Below are 23,498 nucleotides of genomic sequence, written 5' to 3' on the forward strand. Positions count from 1 at the left end.
AGGCTTAGAGATAAGCTAAGAACTTTGGCTGTGGACATACAGAGCAGTGTTTTCATGGCTCCTCCTGTGCTAATGGGAAGAAAAGCCTGGTTGGTTTGAAAGGAACAACTCTTTGACCCTTTCCCCTGGTTCAGACTTGAGCAGAGCCTGTTCTGGGCATGAGTGTGTTTGTAAAATTGAGAGCTTCAGGAATTCTGCATGGAAAAGGAGAGGTTGGGGTCAGTGCATCCAGGAAGTGCTGGTGCTCAGGAATTTGAAGGTTAGACCACAGTAGATGACACTCGGCCCATTTCTCAACACAAAATTGCCCACATGAAGGAGATCGTTTAGGAGGAGAGCTCAGGAGAGTGGAAAAATGCAAATGCCAGGTTTGATCATTGGAAACAGTGAGGAGAAAAAAAAAATGAATGATGGGAGCCACGAGAGAGTTGAGCAACACTGAAATGAGATTCTGATCTTTATAGACTTTCCCAATCTTTTCTAAAGGTTTGGTTGTTGGGTTGTTGTTGGTTTCTTTTCTGGGTGGAGAAGAAGGTTGGAAGGTTCATGAGGTTCCCACCTGATGATCAATAATAATGACAGGGAGCTGAAAGAACTGGGTTTCTCCTAAAGATAAATTGACTTTTAGGAGAGAGAAAGTGTTTACAGCTGGAAGCAAAGTAGAAACCAAAAGAGGGTGCTCGGGGAGATGTTATCACAATCCAGGAGCTGTGAGCGAGCCAGGAGCAGGAGGAGGAGGAGGAGGAGGAGGAGGAGGAGGAGGAGGAGGAAGGTGCTCAGCTCTGCTCAGCAGCAGAGCCACTGCTGATGGGGAGATGTTTTGAGATTCCACCCTTCAAGTGACTCCACAGTGCCCCATGAAACACCAAATTTATGTTTCACCGTCTCCAGGCCTGATGACACCTTGAGAACAAGGCTCTCGCTGGAGATTGTCTTTTGCAGATTAAACTTTCCAGACTGTAACTCAGATCAAAGTCAGGTGTGACTGTTTCCCTGCTGTACCGAGCAGGGAGCAGTGTGGAAAAGCAATTAGAGATATTTCTATATGTTTTTTGGGTTTTTTTTTTTTTTTTTTAATCTTAGATAATCTTCCCAGCAATGAAAACGAATAGTTGAGGTCACCAACGTACAAACTCCTCTTCCTATGACTGATATTTTCATTTTACCACTGTAGTAACCACCAAAAAAACCCAACACAGAGACAGGCTTGAGTTTGGCTGTTCATATGATTAAAGTTTATGAGGTTGGAATCCTAAACTTCATCAGGGTCCTACTGATACAGCTCAAAAAATTCCTTTTGGCTTCACAATCTGCAACAGGTTGACGGTAACTCATGGATGCTTTATCTTTGTTGGGAACTGGGTAAGGGACTTTGGAAAGCTTTGGGAAGGATGTTGGTGGCTGCAGTTGATGTGGAAACAAACTCTACAGATGTTCCCACCAAAGTCAACCTCAGACACCAGAAAACATCCACATTTTGGACTCTCTGTAGTCAATGGCTGGAGGATGAGTAGGAACAAGTAGTCTAATGTTTTTTCCTGGAGAGTTCAATGAAGGCATCTCTCCAGATGGTTTACAGAGACAGGACCACTTAGCTCCCAATCCTAAAGCTGGGAATACCTCCTAAGTCCCAGTCTTGTGGGAGTTCAGAGGATTAAAATTTGGGTATGTGGCACCCTAAAACTCAATGAGGCGACAGAGGCAACTCAACAAGACAACAGAGGCAACACTCAACAAGTCTTCTGAAGACTGAAACAATGTTTTAGAAGGTGTCTTTAGTCCAGAAATTTTGGTCCAGTGCTTTGTAGAATATTTAACAGAGAAACAAGAACGTACACTTGGCATGGGCTCCATTTCACAGATGGCTTTCTGCCAGCTGTGCACCCTGAATTAATCTAAAGCTCAGAAAACCCCATATCTAGCCACTGAGATAAGGAAAATGAGTTTAATGGGTCCTTTCCTCAGCTTTCTCCTGTAGGTTCCTGCAGGAACTCATCTCCTTCCTCCAGCTGAGGTCTCTGCGTGTCCTTCAACCCAGGGCTGAACTTTTGTGGGTGGGAGAGTTTCAAGGAATTTACCCATGCTGGTTGACAGGGATGATGGTGTGATTCACCTGGAGACTCCCAGGGTGCACACATGCCCCAGCCACCCAGGGGGAGTTTGAGTCTGGCCAGCACAGCCAGTGGGGGCAAGGCCATGATTCACCCAAAGCACACAGCTCAGCTGGGCAGGGGCATGGAGATGTCTGCTGCTCCCTGATTGCAAAAGCAGCCTGGGGTCAGCTGGAGACACCCCAGCAAGCGTTGGAGGGTGGGTGACAGGGACACAGTTTTGAGCTCCTTCCTCCCTTTTAATGCAATGGAAAAAAGGGGCACTTCTGGAGGGCAGTTCATGCTGTTTGTCTCAGCCTCCCTCCCTGGGGTAGGATGGATTGTCCTCTAATGTTGAGATTAATCATCTCCCAGAAGTCCAGCAGAGGTGGGAAGAGGCATCTAAGTTCAGGAAATCAGCTGAAAATCCTTGGCTTGGGTTGTTGGGTTGTTGGGTTCTTGGGTTGTTCCACCTTGTCCATCTGAAGTTCACTTAGTGGAGGGCACGTTCTTGGCTGAGCTGATTATCCTGGTTCTGAACTCCTAGCTGGAGCCATTTGGGATCCAGATATGGATGTCCTTATTTGCCTGGAAAGAGTGGATTTGTAAGGATTAATCTGCAGTTGGCAAAGCCCTTGAGATGTGGCTCCTGACCATGTGAATGTCACCTACTTCTCAATTCTGTCCCCTCTAGACCAGGTCCCCTCCAGGAGTGGAGTTAATTGGCTGCAAGGACCCTTCTCTTTAAAACAAATCAATTTTAAAATAATTTTTATCCTAGCCTAGAAAACTGCTAAAGTCAAGCTAATTTTTCTTTGGCAACGATAGAATTCTTGTGTTATTTTTTAAGTCAGAGCAAAAGAGAATGAAGGCTTTAATTCCCTGACAGCCCTGTTGGTAATTTAAACACACCAGGCTGTTCCCAAATGAAAACCACACAGCAAAAAAATGAATGTAAACAGAAATACACACTGCCCAGGCAGGTTCCTCTTTGTCATTAATTCAGGGCAGAAAAGACAATCACGAGATTTAATTAGAAGAAAAGGAAATTATACTCTAAAAATCCCTTCAGTTTTAGTAATCAAGGTTATTATTAGAAGCACCAGTAAAAAACACTTTAAAAATCTATCTAATTAGCTGCATATCTGCTGATCTCCCTGCAGAGCTGACTTGTTTGTCTCCAAGGCCTCACCAACATAAAGGTTCATGGACACTCCTTTCAAGACTTCTACTGGGCTGAGCACAGAGTTTGCACTCAAGTTTAATTGGGATTGGTTTGGGGTTGTTGGTTTGGTTTGGGTTTAATTTCACTCCCCTCACTTTAACCAAAGCCCCACAAGAATGGTTCTGTTCCCCTTCCCAAATTCTTGGTGCTGCCTTTCCAAAGACTCAGAGCTCGATGGTTTCAGCTGCTGGAGTTATTCCTTTGGGTAGCTCCAAAAGTGCTTTTGACTCAGCTGCCAAAATTTCCTATTAAACATCTTGTAAGAGGTGTGCTTGTGTCTCAAAGAAATAAATGCGTCTTTGAGTCCCTGGTTGCAAAGGAAATTATTGGGAGGAAGGAAAGGAAAAGAGAAAGGAGAAGGAGAAGGAGAAGGAGAAGGAGAAGGAGAAGGAGAAGGAGAAGGAGAAGGAGAAGGAGAAGGAAAGGAAAGGAAAGGAAAGGAAAGGAAAGGAAAGGAAAGGAAAGGAAAGAAGGAAAGGAAAGGAAAGGAAAGGAAAGGAAAGGAAAGGAAAAGGAAAGGAAAGGAAAGGAAAGGAAAGGAAAGGAAAGGAAAGGAAAGGAAAGGAAAGGAAAGGAAAGGAAAGGAAAGGAAAGGAAAGGAAAGGAAAGGAAAGGAAAGGAAAGGAAAGGAAAGGAAAGGAAAGGAAAGGAAAGGAAAGGAAAGGAAAGGAAAGGAAAGGAAAGGAAAGGAAAGGAAAGGAAAGGAAAAGGAAAGGGAAAGGAAAGGAAAGGAAAGGAAAGGAAAGGAAAGGAAAGGAAAGGAAAGGAAAGGAAAGGAAAGGAAAGGAAAGGAAAGGAAAGGAAAGGAAAGGAAAGGAAAGGAAAGGAAAGGAAAGGAAAGGAAAGGAAAGGAAAGGAAAGGAAAGGGAAAATTTCACAGCACAATTATGAGTTAAGGCTTTGGGAGGATAAATAAAAGGAAAGGAAGATATTTTAAAGTAGAGTTTTTTGCCTTGGTGCCTTGTAGGGAACTTCAGGAGATGTTTTGGTGACAGATAACAATGAAAATGGTGTTTTCTGGTCAGGAGGAATGCTGAGGAACCAAAGACATTGATTTCCTGTCCCCATTCTTCTGCACCAAGCACAAAGGTGAAACCCAGCCTGACAGATCTCTTTTCCCCTGTTTCTGTTGCCCAGGTCCCTGGCCATTGGTCACCAGTACTCGTCCCTGGGCACCCAGCCCATCCTGTGTGGGAGCATCCCGGGGCTGGTGCCCAAGCAGCTTCGCTTCTGCAGGAACTATGTGGAGATCATGCCCAGCGTGGCAGAGGGGGTGAAGATTGGCATCCAGGAGTGCCAGCACCAGTTCCGAGGGAGGAGGTGGAACTGCACCACTGTCAACGACAGCTTGGCCATCTTTGGGCCCGTGCTGGATAAAGGTGAGTGAAGAGCTGTGTTCACAGGGGTTCCCGGATGAGGGAAGAGATGGGAATGTTGACTCCATGTTTCAGAAGGCTGATTTATTATTTTATGATATATATTATGTAAAACTATACTAAAAGAATAGAAGAAAATGTTTCATCAGTAGGTTAGCTAAGAATAGAATAAAATGGAATGATAACAAAAGCTTCTGTCTCAGACAGAGAATCCAAGCCAGCTGACTGATTGGCCATTAATTAGAAACAACCACATGAGATCAATCACAGATGCACCTGTTGCATTCCACAGCAGCAGATAATCAATGTTTACATTTTGCATTTTGTTCCTGAGGCCTCTCAGCCTCTCAGGAGGAAAGGATTTTTCATAAAAGTTGTCTGTGACATGGAGCTACGGGTTTGGGGAGATCTGTGGTGGAATTGGCAGCAGAGATCTTGAAAAACCTCCTGTGAGCTCGTTCCCTTCTGAAAAAATCCTGTAAAATGTCATGTATAGACATAGAACTTGAGCTGGATAAAGGAGTGGGGTTATCTGAGCTCCAGCTGGCAGCAGGAGGTTGGACTGGAGACCTCCCTGAGTCCCTTTCAGCATGAGTTATCCATGATCCTGCACCCTGGGAATGAGCACAGAGGGTTTCTGTGTTTGCAGTGCTTAAGCTGAACCTGGCTCCTTTTCTGACCCTGTGCTGTGATTCCAGCTCTTTAGGTGATTGCAGAGGGGCAGAGGGGCTGTTGGGGATGGTTCCTAGGGACTGGATTTAGCAGATAACAGCAGTTTTTATGCTATTATGAAATACAATAAAGATCAAAGGCCTGGGGAAATCACCATCAATTAATGCTTCTGTTTTCTTTGGTTGTGAGCAGTAAATTAGGACAGGGTGCAAATTCAGGCAACTCTTTCTGCACACCTTCATAGAAGTGGGAACTCTTAGAATTTTCTTGCCCTAGGTTGTTGAATCTTGTGAGACTTAGGACCTAAGCTAAGCTTAAGTATTTGGTCTTTTCCCTTATAAGTTGGCAGGAGCCTGTGAGAACTCATTTATCCCTCTTCAAACTCGTGTGTCTTTTAAAACCCAGTCTGGTCCTGCTGGTCGCACTAAGTCTCGGAGAAGTTTGGCACAAAGGGGTCCTTCCTTCCTTCCTTCCTTCCTTCCTTCCTTCCTTCCTTCCTTCCTTCCTTCCTTCCTTCCTTCCTTCCTTCCTTCCTTCCTTCCTTCCTTCCTTCCTTCCTTCCTTCCTTCCTTCCTTCCTTCCTTCCTTCCTTCCTTCCTTCCTTCCTTCCTTCCTTCCTTCCTTCCTCCCTTCCTCCCTTCCTCCCTTCCTCCCTTCCTCCCTTCCTCCCTTCCTCCCTTCCTCCCTTCCTCCCTTCCTCCCTTCCTCCCTTCCTCCCTTCCTCCCTTCCTCCCTTCCTCCCTTCCCTTCCTTCCCTTCCTTTCCTTCCTTTCCTTCCCTCCCTCCTTCTCTCATTGAAAAGATGAATGAATATCTCAAATATTTTCATGGAACCTGGTGTATGTAATTGATCCATATCCACCTTGGAGTGTGTTCACTGCTTCCCATCTGTTATTTTAGTTTTCCCTCCAAATCATAAATTTTGGCATTTCCTTCCCCCAGACCACATTGCTCCAACGCAGCCTTGAGGACTTCCAGGGATGGGGACTCTACGACCTCTCTGGCCAATGTTCTCCCAGACCCTCTGGGATTTTAGACCCCACATTATCCTCATGGACAAACTGCTCCTTGCCTCCCTGCTGACCAGAGGAGCCCCAATCCCACCATCTCCCAACTTCCCAAATATCCCCAGCAGTGCCAGCACCCAGGGTCTGTCCCTGCCCCACACTGGAGGCTCTCGGTAGCCAGGCTCAGGGAGGGAGAGGAGACTGGGACGATTTCATAACTGAAGAATGTTGTTCCTTGAGGGAGAATCAAACCACCCTTCAGTTTTGCTTCACCTACAGCAGGAGAGGGGGGGAGAAGAAAAAAAAAACAGCTCAAAAAAACAGCTCAGTCGCATTCTTGTGCGGCAGATCCCCCGGGGTAGGAACATACTTGAGCTCTTACCCTGAAAGAGAGAAGGGGAAAAGGAGAGAGAGAAAGCAAGGAAGCAAAAATCTGGTTTGCAGCTTGGATTTTAAGGCACCCAGGATCTGAGTGCAGCTCTGGTGTGGGTCAGTGGGGATCCCATTGTCCCTCAGCAGCTCCTACAGCATCTCCCTTTGCCTCACACACTATCTGCACTCCTTTCACTGAAAAGCATCAATTTTAATGCCTCCAGGAAATCCTTTCCAGGCCCAAATCTCACTGTCCAGGCTGCCCTTGCTGCTGTGGGAGCTCATTGCTCATTCAGGACTGGGCTTGAGCTGTGATTCAGCAGTGCCAAACTGTCACCAGACTCTGGTCCTGTTAAGAGCCATGTTCTGATATCTCCTCTAAAACCAGACTCTTTTTCCCCATCAGCCTTTTTATGGAGAAAGATCCCACATGTTTTAATTAAGACTATATTTATGTATAATTTTTTTTAGCCAGGCCTGATTTCCAGAGGTCCCTTCCAACCCTAACAATTCTGGGATTTTGGGGCAAATCACACATTAAACAGGAATGGCACTGATGAGCTCAGCTGCCAGGGAATGGTGATGTCCAGGGGATCCTGACCTGCTGCTATTGAAGGCCACACTTAACCGTAAATCCCCTTTTCTCTTTGTATGTCACCCAGGGCAGAGGAAGAGCAGAAATCCCCCATCCCACCCTATTTATTCAATTATCCAGAATTGAATTTATTCAATTATCCAGGTGTGGACTTTCTGTCCCTGGGAGTGTCCAATGCCAGGTTGGATGGGCTTGGACCAACTTGGGAAGGTGGAAGGTGTCCCTGCCTGTGGGATGTGTCCCTGCCCATGGCAGGGGTGTAATGAGATGAGCTTTAGGGTCAGGGCTGTGGAATGGGGTTTTTCTCCTCCTCTGTGTTCTTGGGAGTGTATGGGCAGGTGTGCAGCTTCATGGAGAAGCATTCAGAGAGGTGCCACTGTTGGGTCTTCCTTGCAAGTCCCCAGGAAATGGGAGTTTTGGTCAGTTTGGACTACTTGGAATGCAAAAAAACAGGATTTCTGTATGGGGAAAGAATTGAGTCTGATCTCTTTCTCTCCACCTGAACTTAATCTGCTTTTGATTTCTGATATAAAGACACTACAACTCATTTCTGGTCTCCCAGGAGCTCAAATCTCAGCTGCCGGACAGTAGAAAGAACCTCCCACTTGAACTTTTGCGGACAGTAGTATCAAAAGGCAAAATACTGTAATATTGAAAAGAAAAATACTGTTATTTTTTTCTCCACCTGTATTTTATCAAGTGGAGAAAACCATGGCAATGGCCATATGACCTGAAGTGACCACCGAGCCGCAGCTCATGCTCAGCCACTTGCCTGAGAGGCCTGGCAGTTTTTAATGCAGTTGTTGTATCTTTCAGTTCACCAAGGAGAAGGGGAGATTTTTGAGTTGCCTCTAAAAAGAGGCAGGACAAAACTTTGGGGGATGTAGGAGACGGACACCCCGTCACTGGCAGCAGCAAGTGAGCAGTGCAACCTGGCAGGCATTTTCCATCTCCAGCTGAAGTGCCATGCATTGGGAATCATGCCTTTTGCCTTTATTTTAGCTTTTGTGGCCTGAAGAGGCTGTTCATGCTTAAGCTGTGAGTTTAGAGTCTCTCAGTGCTGCGTGAGCTCCCTTTGAAACTCCTCTGGGCAGAAATATGAACCAATCTCAAGAGAAGTAACACAATTACAGCTTATCATGGGCCCTGTCTCTTTAAAGGACTTTGGCACATAATTAAGTCAAAATAAAAGTTTCCTCTCTCTCCTCCACCCCCCCCATTCAATAAAAGTAAATTACCTCCAACTATTTAAGCCCGCTGTTCGTTTAAATTTAAAAAGGGAGCCCTTGTCTATCTATTTCTTTCACTCACTCCCACCTCCTTCTGCTAAAGACTGGCCAGGGCTTTAAACCTGCCAGCTGGGCTGAGAAATGGTTAATAGTTATTGTGGAGGAGCAGCTTTTAATGAACTATTGAAGAATGATACATTGATGGAGTAATGGGAGTTTAAGTCTCTCTGTAATGAAACAGGTTCTCAGCGCCGACCCATTGTGGTGTAAATACGGCACGTCTCTCCCACTGTTTGGTCAGGGCTAAATAGCAGAGGCCACAGGGGGGTCTGCTGATGGGGTCTCCTCTTTAGTTAATCAATCTGATTGGATTAGGGTCACTGAGATCCCTAATAATGTCAAAGGTTACGCCAAACTGGATTAAATGCTTTGTTGGAGAGGGCTCGGGTTCTTTCAGCCCCGGCCGGCAGGGCTTGTTTATTAGACTTTAACACTCGTGTGCAGCCTTGGGAAGCCACTCCTGCCCTTTCTGTGTGCACAGGGAGGTGGGAAGGAGCCAGGGCAGGGGTGTCCCGTGGCTCTGCACCCATGGGATGAGCTCTGTGAGGATGCACAGCAAATTCCCCAGCGGACAAATGAGAGCCCGATGGGTGACCAAGGCCCAGGGGCGTAAATTCATTCCGGAAATGATGGCTGGCTGCTGAGCCTGCTCCGAGGCAAATGTCGAGAGTCACGGCAGTGCTGGGGTGACCCTCTGCTCGTGTTCCCCGCGGTTAATCCTGTCTGTGGCCAGCAAAGCCCTGTCCTTTCACTGAATTCACAGAATTCACGGAATTCATGGAGCTTACGGAATTCACGGAGTCCACGGAATTCACAGAACTTGCAGAATGGTCAGGTTGGAGGAGACCTTCAAGGTCATTGAGTCCAGCCCAGCCCCAACAGCTCAACTCAACCCTGGCACCCAGTGCCACATCCAGGCTGTGTTAAACACACCCAGGGATGGGGCCTCCACCACCTCCCCAGGCAGCCATTCCAGAACTTTATCACTCTTTCTGTAAAGAACTTTTCCCTGATATCCAACCTTGAGGCTGTGTGCTCTGGGTGTGTCAGTGCTGCTGCAGACAGAGCCCAGCCCCAGCTGAGCACAGGCACCTTTCAGGAGCTGCAGAGAGTGATGGGGGCAGCCCTGAGTCTCCTTTTCTCCTGAGTCTCCTTTCTGGTGCAGCTCCTGTTTGGGCACCCACCAGGCTGAGGATGGGATGAAATATGAAATATTTCAGACCACTGCATTGCTTTGCTGTTAAACTGGAGGATGTCTTGCCTTCCAGCACTTCCATCTCAAATCAAGGTGGGATGGGATGGGATGGGATGGGATCTCTCTGTCATCTTCCCCAGAATGACCACAAAGCCCAAACATTCCGTGTTGTCTTCCCTCACCATGTTCCTGCAGATGACACTGTCCTACAATGTCCTTCAGGATGTGACACCAAATAACCCCTTTGAAGGTCCCCTGGCAGTGGAGAGTGTGTTACCAGCAGGGATCTGGAATCCCTGGATTTCCAGTGCCTCATTCCTTCCCACAGCAGAGCACACAATGCCTGTTCGTGGCCTGACGTGACTGTCATTATCCAAGCAGGCTCCTTGCATGATCCAGACTGGAGAATTTCCCCTCCAGACTTCTGGAATGAAACCAAAATCTGAATTTGACTGCAACATCCCTCCCCAAAGGACATTTTGCCTTGACATATCAACAAGAGATAGACAGCCTCCTCTTTACAAATCTCCTCCACTGCTCTGGTGTTGACAACCAGCCCCTCTATTTTCTCTTCTAGCGCTGACCATTTCCTTTGCTTCTTCCTAAAAAGTTAAAACTGGGGCCTGCAGGTCAGCAAAACTTTGGGTCCTTGATGCCAGACAGCGAGACAGGTCGAGGTAGTTCCAGTTGTTGCTGGGGTCCTCCAGGGCATGATTCATCTGAGGTATTCCAGACAGTTTGGATTAAATTATTCACACCCTGACGTTTCTACATCTCTCCATCAATCACTGAGGGAATCCAGGGAGACCGGCTCTGGATGAGAAGACTCTTGCTCCCAGGGGCTGCGTGAAGGGCAGAGCAGGCATCTGTCTAGCTCCTGAGAGAGGTGGGATTCAAATCACATCCAGTTCCTTGTGGAATGCTGGGCACTGTCACCTTTGCTGCCAGGCTGGCTTTGGGCTCGGCTCATTTGTGAAGTTTGGTTTAGTTTGGACTCTAGACATTCTGGGGATGAGCCCCACGTGTTCTTTCTTTCAAGAAAGCCCAAACGAAGCTGTGTTCAAGGGTTGACTCTTCACCATTGTGGATGAGGAAGCTGATCTCATGGATCTCATGTCTGGTGAAATCCATGCGAGTTTTTCCCCAGATCAGGTGAGAATGGAGCCAGACTTTTAAATTCAGTTATCATCCCTTGGAGTCACAAGTCTCCTCCATATTTTTTTTTTCTTGCTGTGTCATAATAGCATGGCTGCCCAGGCTCCCTGATGGGCCTGATCCCATCTCCCAGAGTTAGCTGTCAGAGTCTGAGCAGTCACCCCAGGCTCCCTTTGCAGTCCGTGGAGAGCAGCCGGCATCTCCGGGGAGCAATTCATCCGACCTATCTCAGACACCTATCTCAGGATAACATGAATCATAGCAAGATGTTTATTTCTCTCCGTTGACTATAGAGGGAGCCTAGGGCTACAGCCTCAGACTTCCATGGGTGCTCCTTAGAGGCCCATTTTGGGGGCAGATTGTTCCCACTCCTCACATTTCTCCTGTTGGAAAGCAATCCTGACATCCAGCCCCAGCTGGAGAGGGAGTTCCATTTATTTTAATAATGGAACAACATGGAAAGGATCTCCTGGACCACGGAATGCAGCCAGTCCCTTGCTATTCAAGGCATAACAACATCTCATAACCATTTAAAATTAAGACACTTAGCAGATCTCATCCTATTTTCCTGATGGCATTCTGGCATCTCAGCAGGGAAAAGGAGACTTTCCCCTCCTCCTTTTCCCTGCTCTGGATCAGCCTTCTCCACTTCTGCAATAAAGTAAGGCATGAGCAGAAAGCCACAAGATACTGATCCATCCAGGAGGTTTGTTACATGTAGGAGGTACTCTCTCTCCTCTCTCTCTCATGAAACTCTTCCCAAGAGGATCTGATTTCCAGCCCCACCCCGTCTCCCTCCCCGCTGATGGCAATTTGGGCAGCTGCCCTGGTATCAACAACGGAGATCTACAAACTCTGCCCTGTAACTATGGGGAAGGAAACTGGAAGGATCAGGATTGAAAATGTGACTGTGCAAGCTCCTCTCAGCCAGCAGGATGCAGAAATCCAGAGGTTTGCCTGCAGAAATCCAGAGGCAGGACGTGCCAGCCTCTAGACAGGAGCTGCAGTTGGGTTTAGTGGAAATTGAGCTTGGAGTGGGGAATAATGCACAGGGTGAGGGGATGCTGCACTGCTCAGCCCATTCCAGGCCATGGAAATTGAGCTTGGAGATTCCAGCCTGTGGAAATTGAGCTTCCACTAAATCCAACTGTACATCCTCCAGACAGAAGCTCCAGTTTGGTTTAGTGGAAATTGAGCTTGAAGCGGGGAATACTGCATGGGATGAGGGAAAACTGCACTGTTGAACCCATTCCAGTCTGTTTAAATTGAGCTTGGAGTGGGGATTGCTGCATGGGATGAGGGAATGCTGGACTGCTGAACCCATTCCAGTCTGTTTAAATTGAGCTTGGAGTGGGGATTGCTGCATGGGATGAGGGAATGCTGGACTGCTGAACCCATTCCAGTCTGTTTAAATTGAGCTTGGAGTGGGGATTGCTGCATGGGGTGAGGGAATGCTGCATTGCTGAGCCCATTCCAGCCCATGGAAATTGAGCTTTGAGTGGGGAATACTGCATGGGGTGAGGGAATGCTGCATTGCTGAGCCCATTCCAGCCCACGGAAATTGAGCTTGGAGATTCCAGCCTATGGAAATTGAGCTTCCATTAAATCCAACTGAAGCTCCTCCAGACAGGAGATGCAGTTGTGTTTAGTGGAAATTGAGCTTGGAGTGGGGAATACTGCATGGGGTGAAGGAATACTGCACTGGTGAGCCCATTCCAGCCCATGGAAATTGAGCTTGGAGTGGGAAATACTGCATGGGATGAGGGGATGCTGCACTGCTGAGCCCATTCCAGCCCAAATTCCCAATTTCAGCATTCCTGACCTGGGTTTTGGGTGGCTAACCCAGCGTGTTGGAGCTGCTGCACTCTGGCCAAGCAGTTTGGGGAGATCTGAAGGAGTTGTGGTTGCATCCCACAGAGTCCTGTGGGGGATTTGCAGCTCCCCCTGAGCCTTGGGATGTAGCAGAGCTGTAGGGTGGCAAGGACAGCAAACAGAGATGCTGAGGAAAGGTGCCAAGGTGTTACCATTCAGCTTTTAGGAGCAGGAGTGCACTGGGGTGGTGAGCAGCTCCTTCTCTTGCTGCTGGAGCCAGGTGGGACCATCAGAGGGGTCACTTCCTCCTCTGGTGACTTCTGAGGTGTCCAAAGACAAGCCCTGGGCAGGGATGGCACCAGGAGACTGTGGATAGCATCACACCTGGCTGCATCTGCCTCTCCATCCCCACTGCTCTCGGCTTTTTGGGGTTTCTTAGAGGCTCTGCCCTCATCAGCTCCCTGTGATAAAGGGATAAAGATCTGGCTCCCGTGCATCTGGAGAGGAGACAGCCCATGGAAACAGCTGGAAACAGCTGGAAAGAGCCAACACCTGGTGCAGGCTGCAAACCCTGAGAGGAGTGATGGGGAAGAGGAAATGGCAGCAATTCCAGGAGCTGATCCCGTTTGCTCCCTGTGCTCCCTCCACCTCCCACTCATCTGTCAACCCTGACATGCAGGGGCTTCTTGCTTTGGTTTGGGTTTTGGTTTTGTTTTCATTTTTTGTTTGTTTGTTTGCTTTTTGGGGTGTTTTTAGGTTTTTTTGGTTGATTGTTTTAGGGTTTTTGCTGGTTTTTTGGTGTTTTTTTGGGCGGTTTGGTTGGGTTTTTGTTGTTTTTGTTTTGTATTGGTTTTTTGTGATGTTTCTTTGGCTTGCTTTATTTTGCTTGTTTTTGGATTTTTTTGGGTTTTTGGGGGTTTTTTAGGGGAGTGGTTTATTTTTTTGGTTCAGATTTTTGGGGCGGGTTTGTTTTTTGGTTTTGGGGGTTTTTTGTTTGGTTTTGGGGGTTTTTTGCTTGTTTTTTGTTTGCTTTTTGGGGTGTTTTTTGTTTGTTTTATGGTTTTTTGGGGGGGATGTTTATTTTTTTGTTTTGGGTTTGGTAAGGTTTGTTTTTTTGTTTTGGGGGTTTTTTTGTTTGTTTGTTTGGTTTTTTTTGTTTTGGGGTGGGTTTTGTTTGTTTCGGGGTGTTTTTTGTTTGTTTCTTGGGGGTTCTGGGTTTTTTTGTTCGTTTGTTTTGGGGGGATTTTTTTGGTTGTTTTTTTGGGGTTTTTTGTTTGGTTTTTTTTTTTGGTGTTGTTTTTTTGGGGGGGTTTTGGTGGGTTTTTTGGGAGTTTTTTTGGTTTGTTTTTTTGGGGGGGGGTTGTTTTTGTTTTTTTGGTTTTGTTTTTGTTTTTTTGGGGTTTTTTTTGTTTGTTTGTTTTGTTTTGTTTTGTTTTGTTTTTTTTCTGGCTACTTAACCATTAGACAAGGGATCAAGGGAAGGGAAAAGCACCAAGACAGCCCGTGGCTACAAACCCGGTGCCGTCTCTCGCGGGAGTCACTGGAACCTCCAGCCCGGGGCTGCGCTCACAATGCGCGGAATTACGGATTTATTTCCATCCCCCCCTTGCCCTCCTTCCCCCTTTCCCCGCTGGGTCCATTCCCCACAGAGGGCTCAGGTTGGTCGCAACAAGGAGCTCCCTCTGCCGCATCCCCAGAGTGCCAAGTCCAGGCGTGGGAGCTGGCCCTAGACAAAAGGGAACAGCAGAGGGAGCTGAATTAGCATCCCTTTGTCCCGGGAGAATCCCGGCCCCAAACGGGCCCTTGGCTCGCCACGGGAGGCACAAACACACACACACACACGCTCATGGATGGGAGCCAAGCAGGCAAACAGCGACAGCAAAGCCTTGGTCGCCTTCACCCGGATGCTGGGGGAAGGGGGATGAGCTGGGGGCTGCTTTGGGATGGCTCCAGAACCAACCAGCCCTGCATGGGTTTGGCTGGGTGAGGACAGAAATGTGTCTGCTACGTCCCAAAGAGGCAAAAGGAGTGGAAAATGTGTCTTCTATTCCCTCCTGACAAAGAGGGGTCCAAGCTGGTGAATGTGGCTTTTCTTCACCCGGAGATGCGTTGGGAGCTGGCAGTGCTGAGTGGAGGAGGGATTGAGGGCAGAAGGGGCTGTGGGATCATCTGGGGGTGATGCCTTGAGAGGCTGACCTAGAGCAGAGACTGGACAGAGCTAAAGAATAAAGCAGGGATTTATTAATCCTAATCAATGGATGCACCTTGGGCAGCACCAGAGCCCAGCCAGGGCTGCACCCAAGATGAACCAAAATGGCCCCAAAATGCACGAGCGCTCCCGGGGTCTCTCCCTGGGATCAGTTCTGCTCCATTTGCACCTTGCAGTTCATTGTCCCATTCCAGCTTTAGCCCAGGCAGTCCCACCCTGCTTGTTTTTCTCTCTCCAGCCCACGGTGTTTGTGCTCTGGGGCTGAGATTTGGGTCATTTGTCCTTGGTGCCCAGCTGGAGCAGGAATTGTTTTGTCTCCCTGCTCTGTGCACAGAGCTCACCATGCCCTGATATGGAGTTCAGACCCACACACTAAAGCAGCACAGGATCTGAAAATATAAAAACCAAAACCTGAGGCATCAGCTGGACTTTGTAGATGTTGTATGATTATTCCTCTACATTTCTATCTACTGATGAGGATCTTACTCTTCTAGGATATTAATTACAGTCGACTTCCAATCCTTAGAATCTGGTTTAAATCCAGAGAAGAGCAATAAACACAATCCTATTCACACTAGCCCTATCACTGACCCTAAGCATCCTCCTAACCACGCTAAACTCTTGACTCACCCAAGTAACCCCCAACAGGAATGATTTTCAGGAATGATTTTCCTCCTCTCCATCCTCAAGCAGACAAAGGAAAACCAGGCTGGATAAAGATGCCCTGCCTGGTTTTTCCTGTGATGGACTTGCATGGCAGAGGAATGGGAGAGCACCATGGAGTTTCCCAGCAGGATAATGCTTAACACATTCCCTGCTGAGCTCTGCTGCAGGAGGAATCCTGTGCCTGGATGGTTCAGCCTCTCTCACTCCTTGTTTCCTCAGCCTAATCTTTCTGGGAGCATCTCCTTCAAAGTGAGGACTTGAAGATCCACAAGGTTTAGAGTCACCAGGAGAGGGAATGGCTCAGGAGGGTTGGTGTGACTCTGGGTTTCTGCTGTGCAGGTGAATGATGTGCTCCTAGGAATGATGGGGGCACAGCTGACTCGAGGCTGAGCAGTGAGGACGAAGGAGGAAAGCAGGTTTTGGTGGGACTCCAAAATCTTGGGGGATGCAAAGGGGTTGGAGAGCTCCACCTGATGCAGGTGAAGAGTTTTCCTGTGAAAAGGAGGCGCACAGAAATGGCGTTTATTGGAAAGCAGCATGAGATGGGTGGAGCTGAGGCAGCTGAGGGCTGTGTGAAGCTGACCCCAAGCCATGAAGCTCTGCAGTGAGTGGTGCTGTGTCTCCTGCCCACCTCCTGTGCTCCCTGCCCATAAGAGAGGGATGTGGATATGTCACAGTCTGGAAATGCTCCAGAGAAGGGCTTGAAGGAAACTCTTTTGGGCTGGTTTTGGTCTGGGCAGGCTTTTTAAGGAGGTGGAAGGTGAGGTGGTAAACCCCAGGGAAGCTCTGGAGCTTTGGGTGGAGGTGACCCTAAAATCTGATGGCAAAGCCATCTATAGAATGTGAATTCAATAGAATTCATGTTCTTTTTTACTCAGAGGGTGCTGGGGCCCTGGCACAGGGTGCCCAGAGCAGCTGTGGCTGCCCCTGGAACCCTGGAAATGTCCAAGGTCAGGTTGGACAGGGCTTGGAGCAACCTGGAACACTGGAAGGTGTTCCTGCCCATCCAGGGGTGGCACTGGATGAGCTTTGAGGTCCCTTCCAACCCAAATATTTGTATGCTGCTGTGAAAACACAAGGAGAAATGCAGAAAGCCGCCAGACGCTGGGAAATGCAGAGCTGCCCTCAAGCCCTGGGAGCAGGTCCTGGCTGGAGAAACAGAAAGTGTCTTTCACTTTTAGTTTTAATTTGACTCATCTCACCCTTCCCAGAGAAGAAAATCGGTTTACAAAGCACTCAATGACCCAGCCAGGAGCAGTGGTGGGGAACAAGAGAGAAAAGAGGTTCTGGTTCTGGGGAAACAAGGCAGGGAAGAGATGTTCTGGTTCTGGTTCTGGTTCTGGTTCTGGTTCTGGTTCTGGTTCTGGATCTGAATCCAGCAGAGCAGATCCTCCTTCCTCTGCCTCTCCATTTCCCATGGAGCCACCTGGATATCCCAAAGTAGGTCACACACAGGGCCCTGCAGCTCCTGAAACACAACTCAGGCACTTTTATTGGCCTCCATGAGCGTTTCCCCTGCAGTTTGATGGACAGGGCAGCAACACTTCCCTGGTTAAGGCTGCAGTTTGCTGACTCAGCACCTGGCACCATTTCCTCCTCCCCATTATTTCCAGGTGCTAAATCACATTCAATGATAGCTGATAATTATGGTTTATCCTTTCCTAATCACGCTGCTTTCCCAGGGAAGCTGTTGCCACAGGGATGTTGTGGGAGTGTGAATGGGTGGGGAGGGCACCAGGAGATGTTTCTGCTCACCCCGAGCCATGAAAAAGTTGGAGACCCCTTAGGCTAAGCACACCAGATTCAGCCTAGGAGATCTTGTCTCTTGTCAAAAAATGTGTTTATTTATTTTTCTGAGCCAGTTTTCCAGCAGAAAAAGAAGCTGGACCAAACTGGAGATGTTTTGCAGGTTCCCCTTAATTTTCAGGAAAAAAAAAATCACAACTTTGTTTTTTTTTCCTGCCTTTTTAAAATTTTTTGCACATTTTAATTTGAATTATTGAAAATGAGGCATTTTATTTCTTTTTAATTTAAATGCAGTCTTATGCTAAAATAAAAATAATCATTAGACCATCGTAGACTCACACCTTTAGTATTTTATAGAATATAGAAGTGTTTTTATATTATTGAGGCTGAATGATTAGTGGGAGTAATTTCCTGATCTTTCCTCTTTCCTGCCCTTCTTTTTTCCTGCTCTCCCCTTTTCCTGCTTTTCCTTTTCCTCTTTTTTCCTCCTCCCACTACGGAGCCACCCAGGCTGGCTGGAAAATGGTCAGGAAGGACTGGGATGAAAAATAAGAAGTCGGAGAAAAAAAGGAGGAAAATGGGGTGATGACAGCGTTTTTTCAGTGGGAATAATTTCCTGATCTTTCCTGCCTTTCCCTTTGCCTGATCTTCCCTTTTCCTGCTTTTCCCTCTTCCCAGCTTTTCCCTCTTCCCACTCCGGAGCCAGACAGGCCAGCTGGCAAACGGTCAGAAATCATCAGGATGAAAACTAAAAAGTTTGGGAAAAAAGGAGAAAAATGGGGGTGATGTCAGTGGTTTTTCAGTGGGAACAATGTCCTGATCTTTCCTCTTTCCTGCCCTTCTTTTTTCCTGCTCTCCCCTTTTCCTGCTTTTCCTTTTCCTGCTTTCCCTCTTCCCACTATGGAGCCACCTAGGCTGGCTGGAAAATGGTCAGGAAGGATTGGGATGAAAAATAAAAATTTTGAGAAAAATGCAGGAAAATTGAGGTGATGTTGGTGGTTTTTTAGTGCGAGCAATTTCCTGATCTTTCCTGCCTTTCCCTTTTCCTGGGTTTCCCTCTTCCCAGCTTTTCCCTCTTCCCCCTTCATCTGGAAAAGGGTCAGGATCCAAAGGAAAAGATTGAGGAAAAAAGGATGAAAATGTTGGTGATTTTTGGAAGGGATCTTTAAAGGTCACCAAGTCCAAGCCTTGCCGTGAGCAGGGACATCTTGGGCTGGGTCAGATTGCTCAGATCCCCACCCAACCTCACCTTGGATGTTTCCAGTACATGTTAAAGCCACTGTGACATCCTTGAAATTCTCACTCCAACATGACATAAAGCCATAAAGTTTTTTTGTTTTTTTTTTTTTTTTAAGAAATAGTGAAGTGTTTGTTTTGTGAGTTGATTTTTTTTAAGGATTCCAAACATATTTCCATATTGAACTTAATTTTTCACATATACTTTGCTCCAACACCCACCAGTTGTTGGACAAGCCCCTTACACTGGTGCTGGCTACAAAATATTAATTATTCCAAGTCTGGAGAGCGGGGTAGATGCATTTTAAAACCATATGGATCATCATTCCAACTGGAAAAAAGCCTGTAATCACTGGTGCTGCAACTCAGTGAGGTCACTGCATCAAGCACAATTCACCACATGCATTTACCCATTTTATGGGCTTGACCACTACTGTGGTTGGCTAAAAGCTGGAGGTATATTGGGCTTTTCTTGGTAGGGATGGGTCTTCTGATATTTAAAAGGCTTGGAGTTGGTTTTTTAAATGCAGGGCTGCACCTTCTTTTGTGAGGGTTGTGACTCGTGGTGCTTCAGGCTTTTATTTGTTCCATTGGCGTTGCCAGAATAAGGAGGGTGCTCTTAGCTCAGGCTTAAAATGGCAGAGGAGATAAGCTTGGTCCTGATTGGGATCAGGCAGTTTGGGATGAACCTCAGAGGGTGGTGGTGGCTCCTCTGGAGCTGATCTGAGCAGGAAAACCACATCCCAGAGTGACCCAGCCTGCTGGGCACAGCCCTGCTGCCTACAGGCCACAGCCAGGCCAGAAACCATCCACAAAATATTGCAGAGCCACAAAGGGATCCAGGAGCTGCTGCTGGGGAGTCATTCCAGCCCTCACAGCTTGAATTCAGCTCCTCACCCAAGATAAAACCCAAACCTGCCTTGAACCTCACCCAAGCAGGTGGACAAACTGCCCTGCCATAAAAAGTGATTTAACCCAAGTGAGGTTTACAAGCTTGGGTGAAAGATTTGCCTTCCTTATGTAAAATTCACCATCTGGGAGCTCCTCATTTCAGTGCTTGACCTCTAAGCAGCTCTGTGAGACTGTGGGGATCTACAGGTAGTGGGGATTTTATGTCTTGGGTTAAAAAAAATGTATTTATTCAAGAGGATTCTGAGCGTCATGGGCTGCGTGTTGCACTCAGCACTAAAATAAGAGCAAGCACTGAAATTAAAATTCATTAATTAATTAAAATCAATTAAAAAATAATCAAATAATGAATTATTGAAATTAAAAGAATCCCTGCAGTTCCTCACCAAAATCCCTCTCTGCTTTGCTCAGCTGAGCTCTCAGTTCCTTAGCTCTGTGTGGAATTCCACCCATCCCCAAAATTAGCACCAAGGCTGGTGGTGATGCCCAAAGCACTATTATCCACAACAGAACAAACATGGAGATTGGAAGGAAAACATCCCAAAATTCCCACTATATCCAAGAAACAGCACAAAAAAAATTGTGCATCTTCAAGAAAGTCAAGAGAATGGTGAGACCTGGGAGGGATTTATGGGCAGGATATAACATTCATAACATTTCTTTTGTGCATCTTCAAGAAAGTCAAGAGGATGGTGGGACCTAGGAGTGATTGATGGGCAGGATATAACATCTATAACATTTCTTATCAGCATTGGCATTGTTCTGCTGCAGGACAGGACTGGGCAGTGTGTGGTGACCCAAATTCTGCCTCTCCACACCAGGAGGCCCAGCAGAGCCATGGCTGAACATCTGAGCAGTAATTTCCATCTCCAGAGCAGCAGTGTGGCCTCCAGGACAAAGCCAGGAGCCAGCCCTGATTTTCTCCACCCACGGAGAGCTTTCCATCCACCCTGCCCAGCTCAGATCCATTGTCAGCACAGGAAAAGGCCCCACATCCCATTGCCAGTGGCCTAATCCATTCCTTCCCTGCCCACAGCCCACACAATAACACCCCACTGAGGGGATCCACCTCCCAGGAAATCCTGCCTTAACACCCTCCAAAGGAGCAGCCAGATTTATCTCTGCTGTTGTTCTGGAGGGCTCAGTGAGGACTCATCTGTTCTAATCCCCTCTTTAAGGTTTCCAGTCGAGGCCTGTGCTCCCAGATTAGCATTTCTGACAGTTCCTGGGTGTGGCCTGCAAGGCTCCATGAGGGGAAATCACCAACCAGCAACTGCTCCAGGTACCCCACTGAAGGCACAGATGGAGGAGGTTTTGGAATGACCCCATAAAAATTCCTGAAATGAAGGCTTGGGTTAAATGGGCCTGGAGATCTTCTTGAGAATGAATCTCATGGTTCGGCCTTTGCTGGAGAGTTTGGGGACTGCTCCTTCCATGTGTCATTTTCATTGGGCTTGTTTTTGGTGTGGCAGATTTTGAGATTTCCCAGAATCAAATTCCTGGAGTGGTTTAGGTTGAAAGGCACCTCAAAGATCATCCAATTCCAACTCCCTGCCTGGGGTAGGGACACCTTCCACTATCCCAGAGTGCTCCAAGCCTTGTCCAGCCTGGCCTTGGATCCTTCCAGGGATGGGCAACTTCTGCCAGGGCCTTACCATTCTCTGAGTAAACAACTTCCTGACTTTGGTAGAATTCACATTCTGGAGGTGGCTTTGCCATCTGTTCTAGGGTCACCTACAGGGGGTGGGACATTCATAGGTTGAACATCAATGGCTTTAAGCGGAAGGGGGAGAGTGTTAGGTGGGATATTGGGGCAAAAATTGTTCTCTGTGCCCTGGCACAGGGTGCCCAGAGAAAGCTGTGTCTGCCCCTGGATCCCTGGAAGTGTCCAAGGCCAGGTTGGACAGGGCTTGGAGCAGCCTGGGACAGTGGAAGGTGTCCCTGCCATGGCAGGGGTGGGACTGAGTGATCTTCCAGCTCCTCTCCAGCCCAAACCATTCCATCATTCTGGGGTTCCACAATGCACCAATACATCCACTGAGCCCCTGGATGATATTGCCAACTGACCAGACTGTTTGGAACATGTGATCCCAACAGTCTCCAGAATTTCCACTCCTCCCAGCTGACCAGGGGGAAGCATCTACTTGTTGGGATGCATTTTCCAGCCTGGAACCATCAGCAGCTTTGTTGGGCCAGGACAAATCCCAGTTTTAGTCCTGCAAACTTTTAACTGGCGAATCTGGAGCTGCAGAGAAGACTTGAACTATTTGCATGATTAAAGGCTGCTGGACCAAAGTGATCAGAAAGATTCAACAGGTTCTCCAAGCCCAGCACGAGCCCAGATCCACTTGGGAAGGAGCTCTGGGCATGGAACTGGGTTTTCCTAAGAGTGGATTCCACGAGAGCTGGATGTTCTCAGCTTCTTTCAGGATTGATCTCTGCACCTGCAGAGAGAATTTCTCTAAATATTGTTGTGGTTTTGGTGGCTTTTCCTTTATAATATCAAAACCTGATGCTTTGATTAGAGATGGAGAGGTGGTGGTGGTGGGGGGGTGAATCTGACAGTGTTTTCTGGTATTTAGTCCCTAATTGAAATATTACCTTGAGGTATTTATAAAAAAAAAATTAAATTGGCCCAGATATTTTTTTATGAATAAGCCTTTAATTAACTTTTTACATATTAAATGTACATCAGTGGAAATAGTTAGACAAATAGCAGGGGTGTTAGTCATGCAGAAGCAAAGGGATGATTCAGTCAGGGACTGCTCGTGTTGCAGCAGCCTCTCCCTCTGAGGGCACATGTGAGAGATGCTGAGAGCGAAGGGAAATTAGCATCAGGAGCGTGGAGAGGGAACCAATTCCAAAAAGGGCCAGGAGAAAGGCGAGGTTCCCAGTGGAGTTAGAAATTGAGGAGCTCCCTTGCTTACGCAGGAATAACTCACAGAGCCCAGGGAGCTGAGCTCTGTTACACAACCCCACAGCTCCATCCTCCCCTTCCCTGCACTCCCACCCCCTCCAGGTGAATGGGACAAGTTCTCTCCACGTCCAGCCCGTGGAGGGCAGAGTTTGGGAAGGGCAGAGTAAGGGAGAGGGCAGCGAGGTGTGAGCAGGGATGGGAGGGACTCGGGTTGCTGTTGATCATTGCTGCCCCAAGATGTGCAGGATGTCTCTGCTTCAGCCCGTGCGGCTGAAGAACGAGTCTGGACTCTTCACTTTTTGGTCTTGAGGTTGTTTATTAATTCTTATCTATAAAATTTTCTTTCTGCCCAGCCGAGATCTGCTCAGCAGGGCAGCCACAGGCACTCTGTGTTGTCCTTTTATACTACAAACTACGTATAACATATTTACACTTAATTCCCAATGCCTATCACCTGTGTTAGACAGTGCACTTCTACTCTACACCAATCCCAAAGTCCCAACATCACTGCAGAAAATGGAGAACAAGTAGAAGAAGAAGAAAGGCTGGACATGCCCAGATTCTTCTATCTTGTGTCCATAACTCCCATACAAAAAATCCTAAAATCTACATTTTCACCTTGTAAACATTTTATTGTTACACCATTCAAACCTGTGTGACTTTCATATCCTCATACAAAGTTGGCAACTTGCTCCAGGGGTCAAAATCAAATCCCGAGGTGTTCTGGGCAGCATGCCAGGGTCTCTGAGCCCCCTGACGGGGACCTTGGCAACTCTGGACATCCAAAGGGATGCGCTGAGTTCCAACAGGGTGGGAACCCCAGCCTGGGAGGTTTTGGAGAACAGGTTAGACAAACATCTGTCAGCATGGCTCAGGAACACTGGGTCCTGCCTTTGGGCAGCAGGGTGAGAGGTCCAAGTCTGGGATCTGGGATTTTAGGGGATTCTGGAGCACATCTCAGGGTCTCTGTGGTCAGGATGACCCTGAGGTGTTGGAAAGTCTCTTTTTCCCAGCCCCGAGATTGAAG

The 23,498-nt window shown here is 47.5% G+C and overlaps 1 protein-coding gene across 1 annotated transcript in view; it reads left to right on the top strand.

Annotated features, from left to right (window-relative positions):
* The window catches only part of WNT3A (Wnt family member 3A), a 103,365-nt gene that overhangs the window by 53,554 nt on the left and 26,313 nt on the right, over nt 1-23,498 (top strand). Inside the window, exon 2 of the mRNA XM_063168941.1 lies at nt 4,453-4,694. Coding sequence (XP_063025011.1) covers nt 4,453-4,694 — 242 coding nt within the window. The remainder of the gene's footprint in view (nt 1-4,452; nt 4,695-23,498) is intronic.

Source organism: Melospiza melodia, chromosome 1, assembly GCF_035770615.1.
Source record: "Melospiza melodia melodia isolate bMelMel2 chromosome 1, bMelMel2.pri, whole genome shotgun sequence".
Lineage (NCBI taxonomy): Eukaryota > Metazoa > Chordata > Aves > Passeriformes > Passerellidae > Melospiza > Melospiza melodia.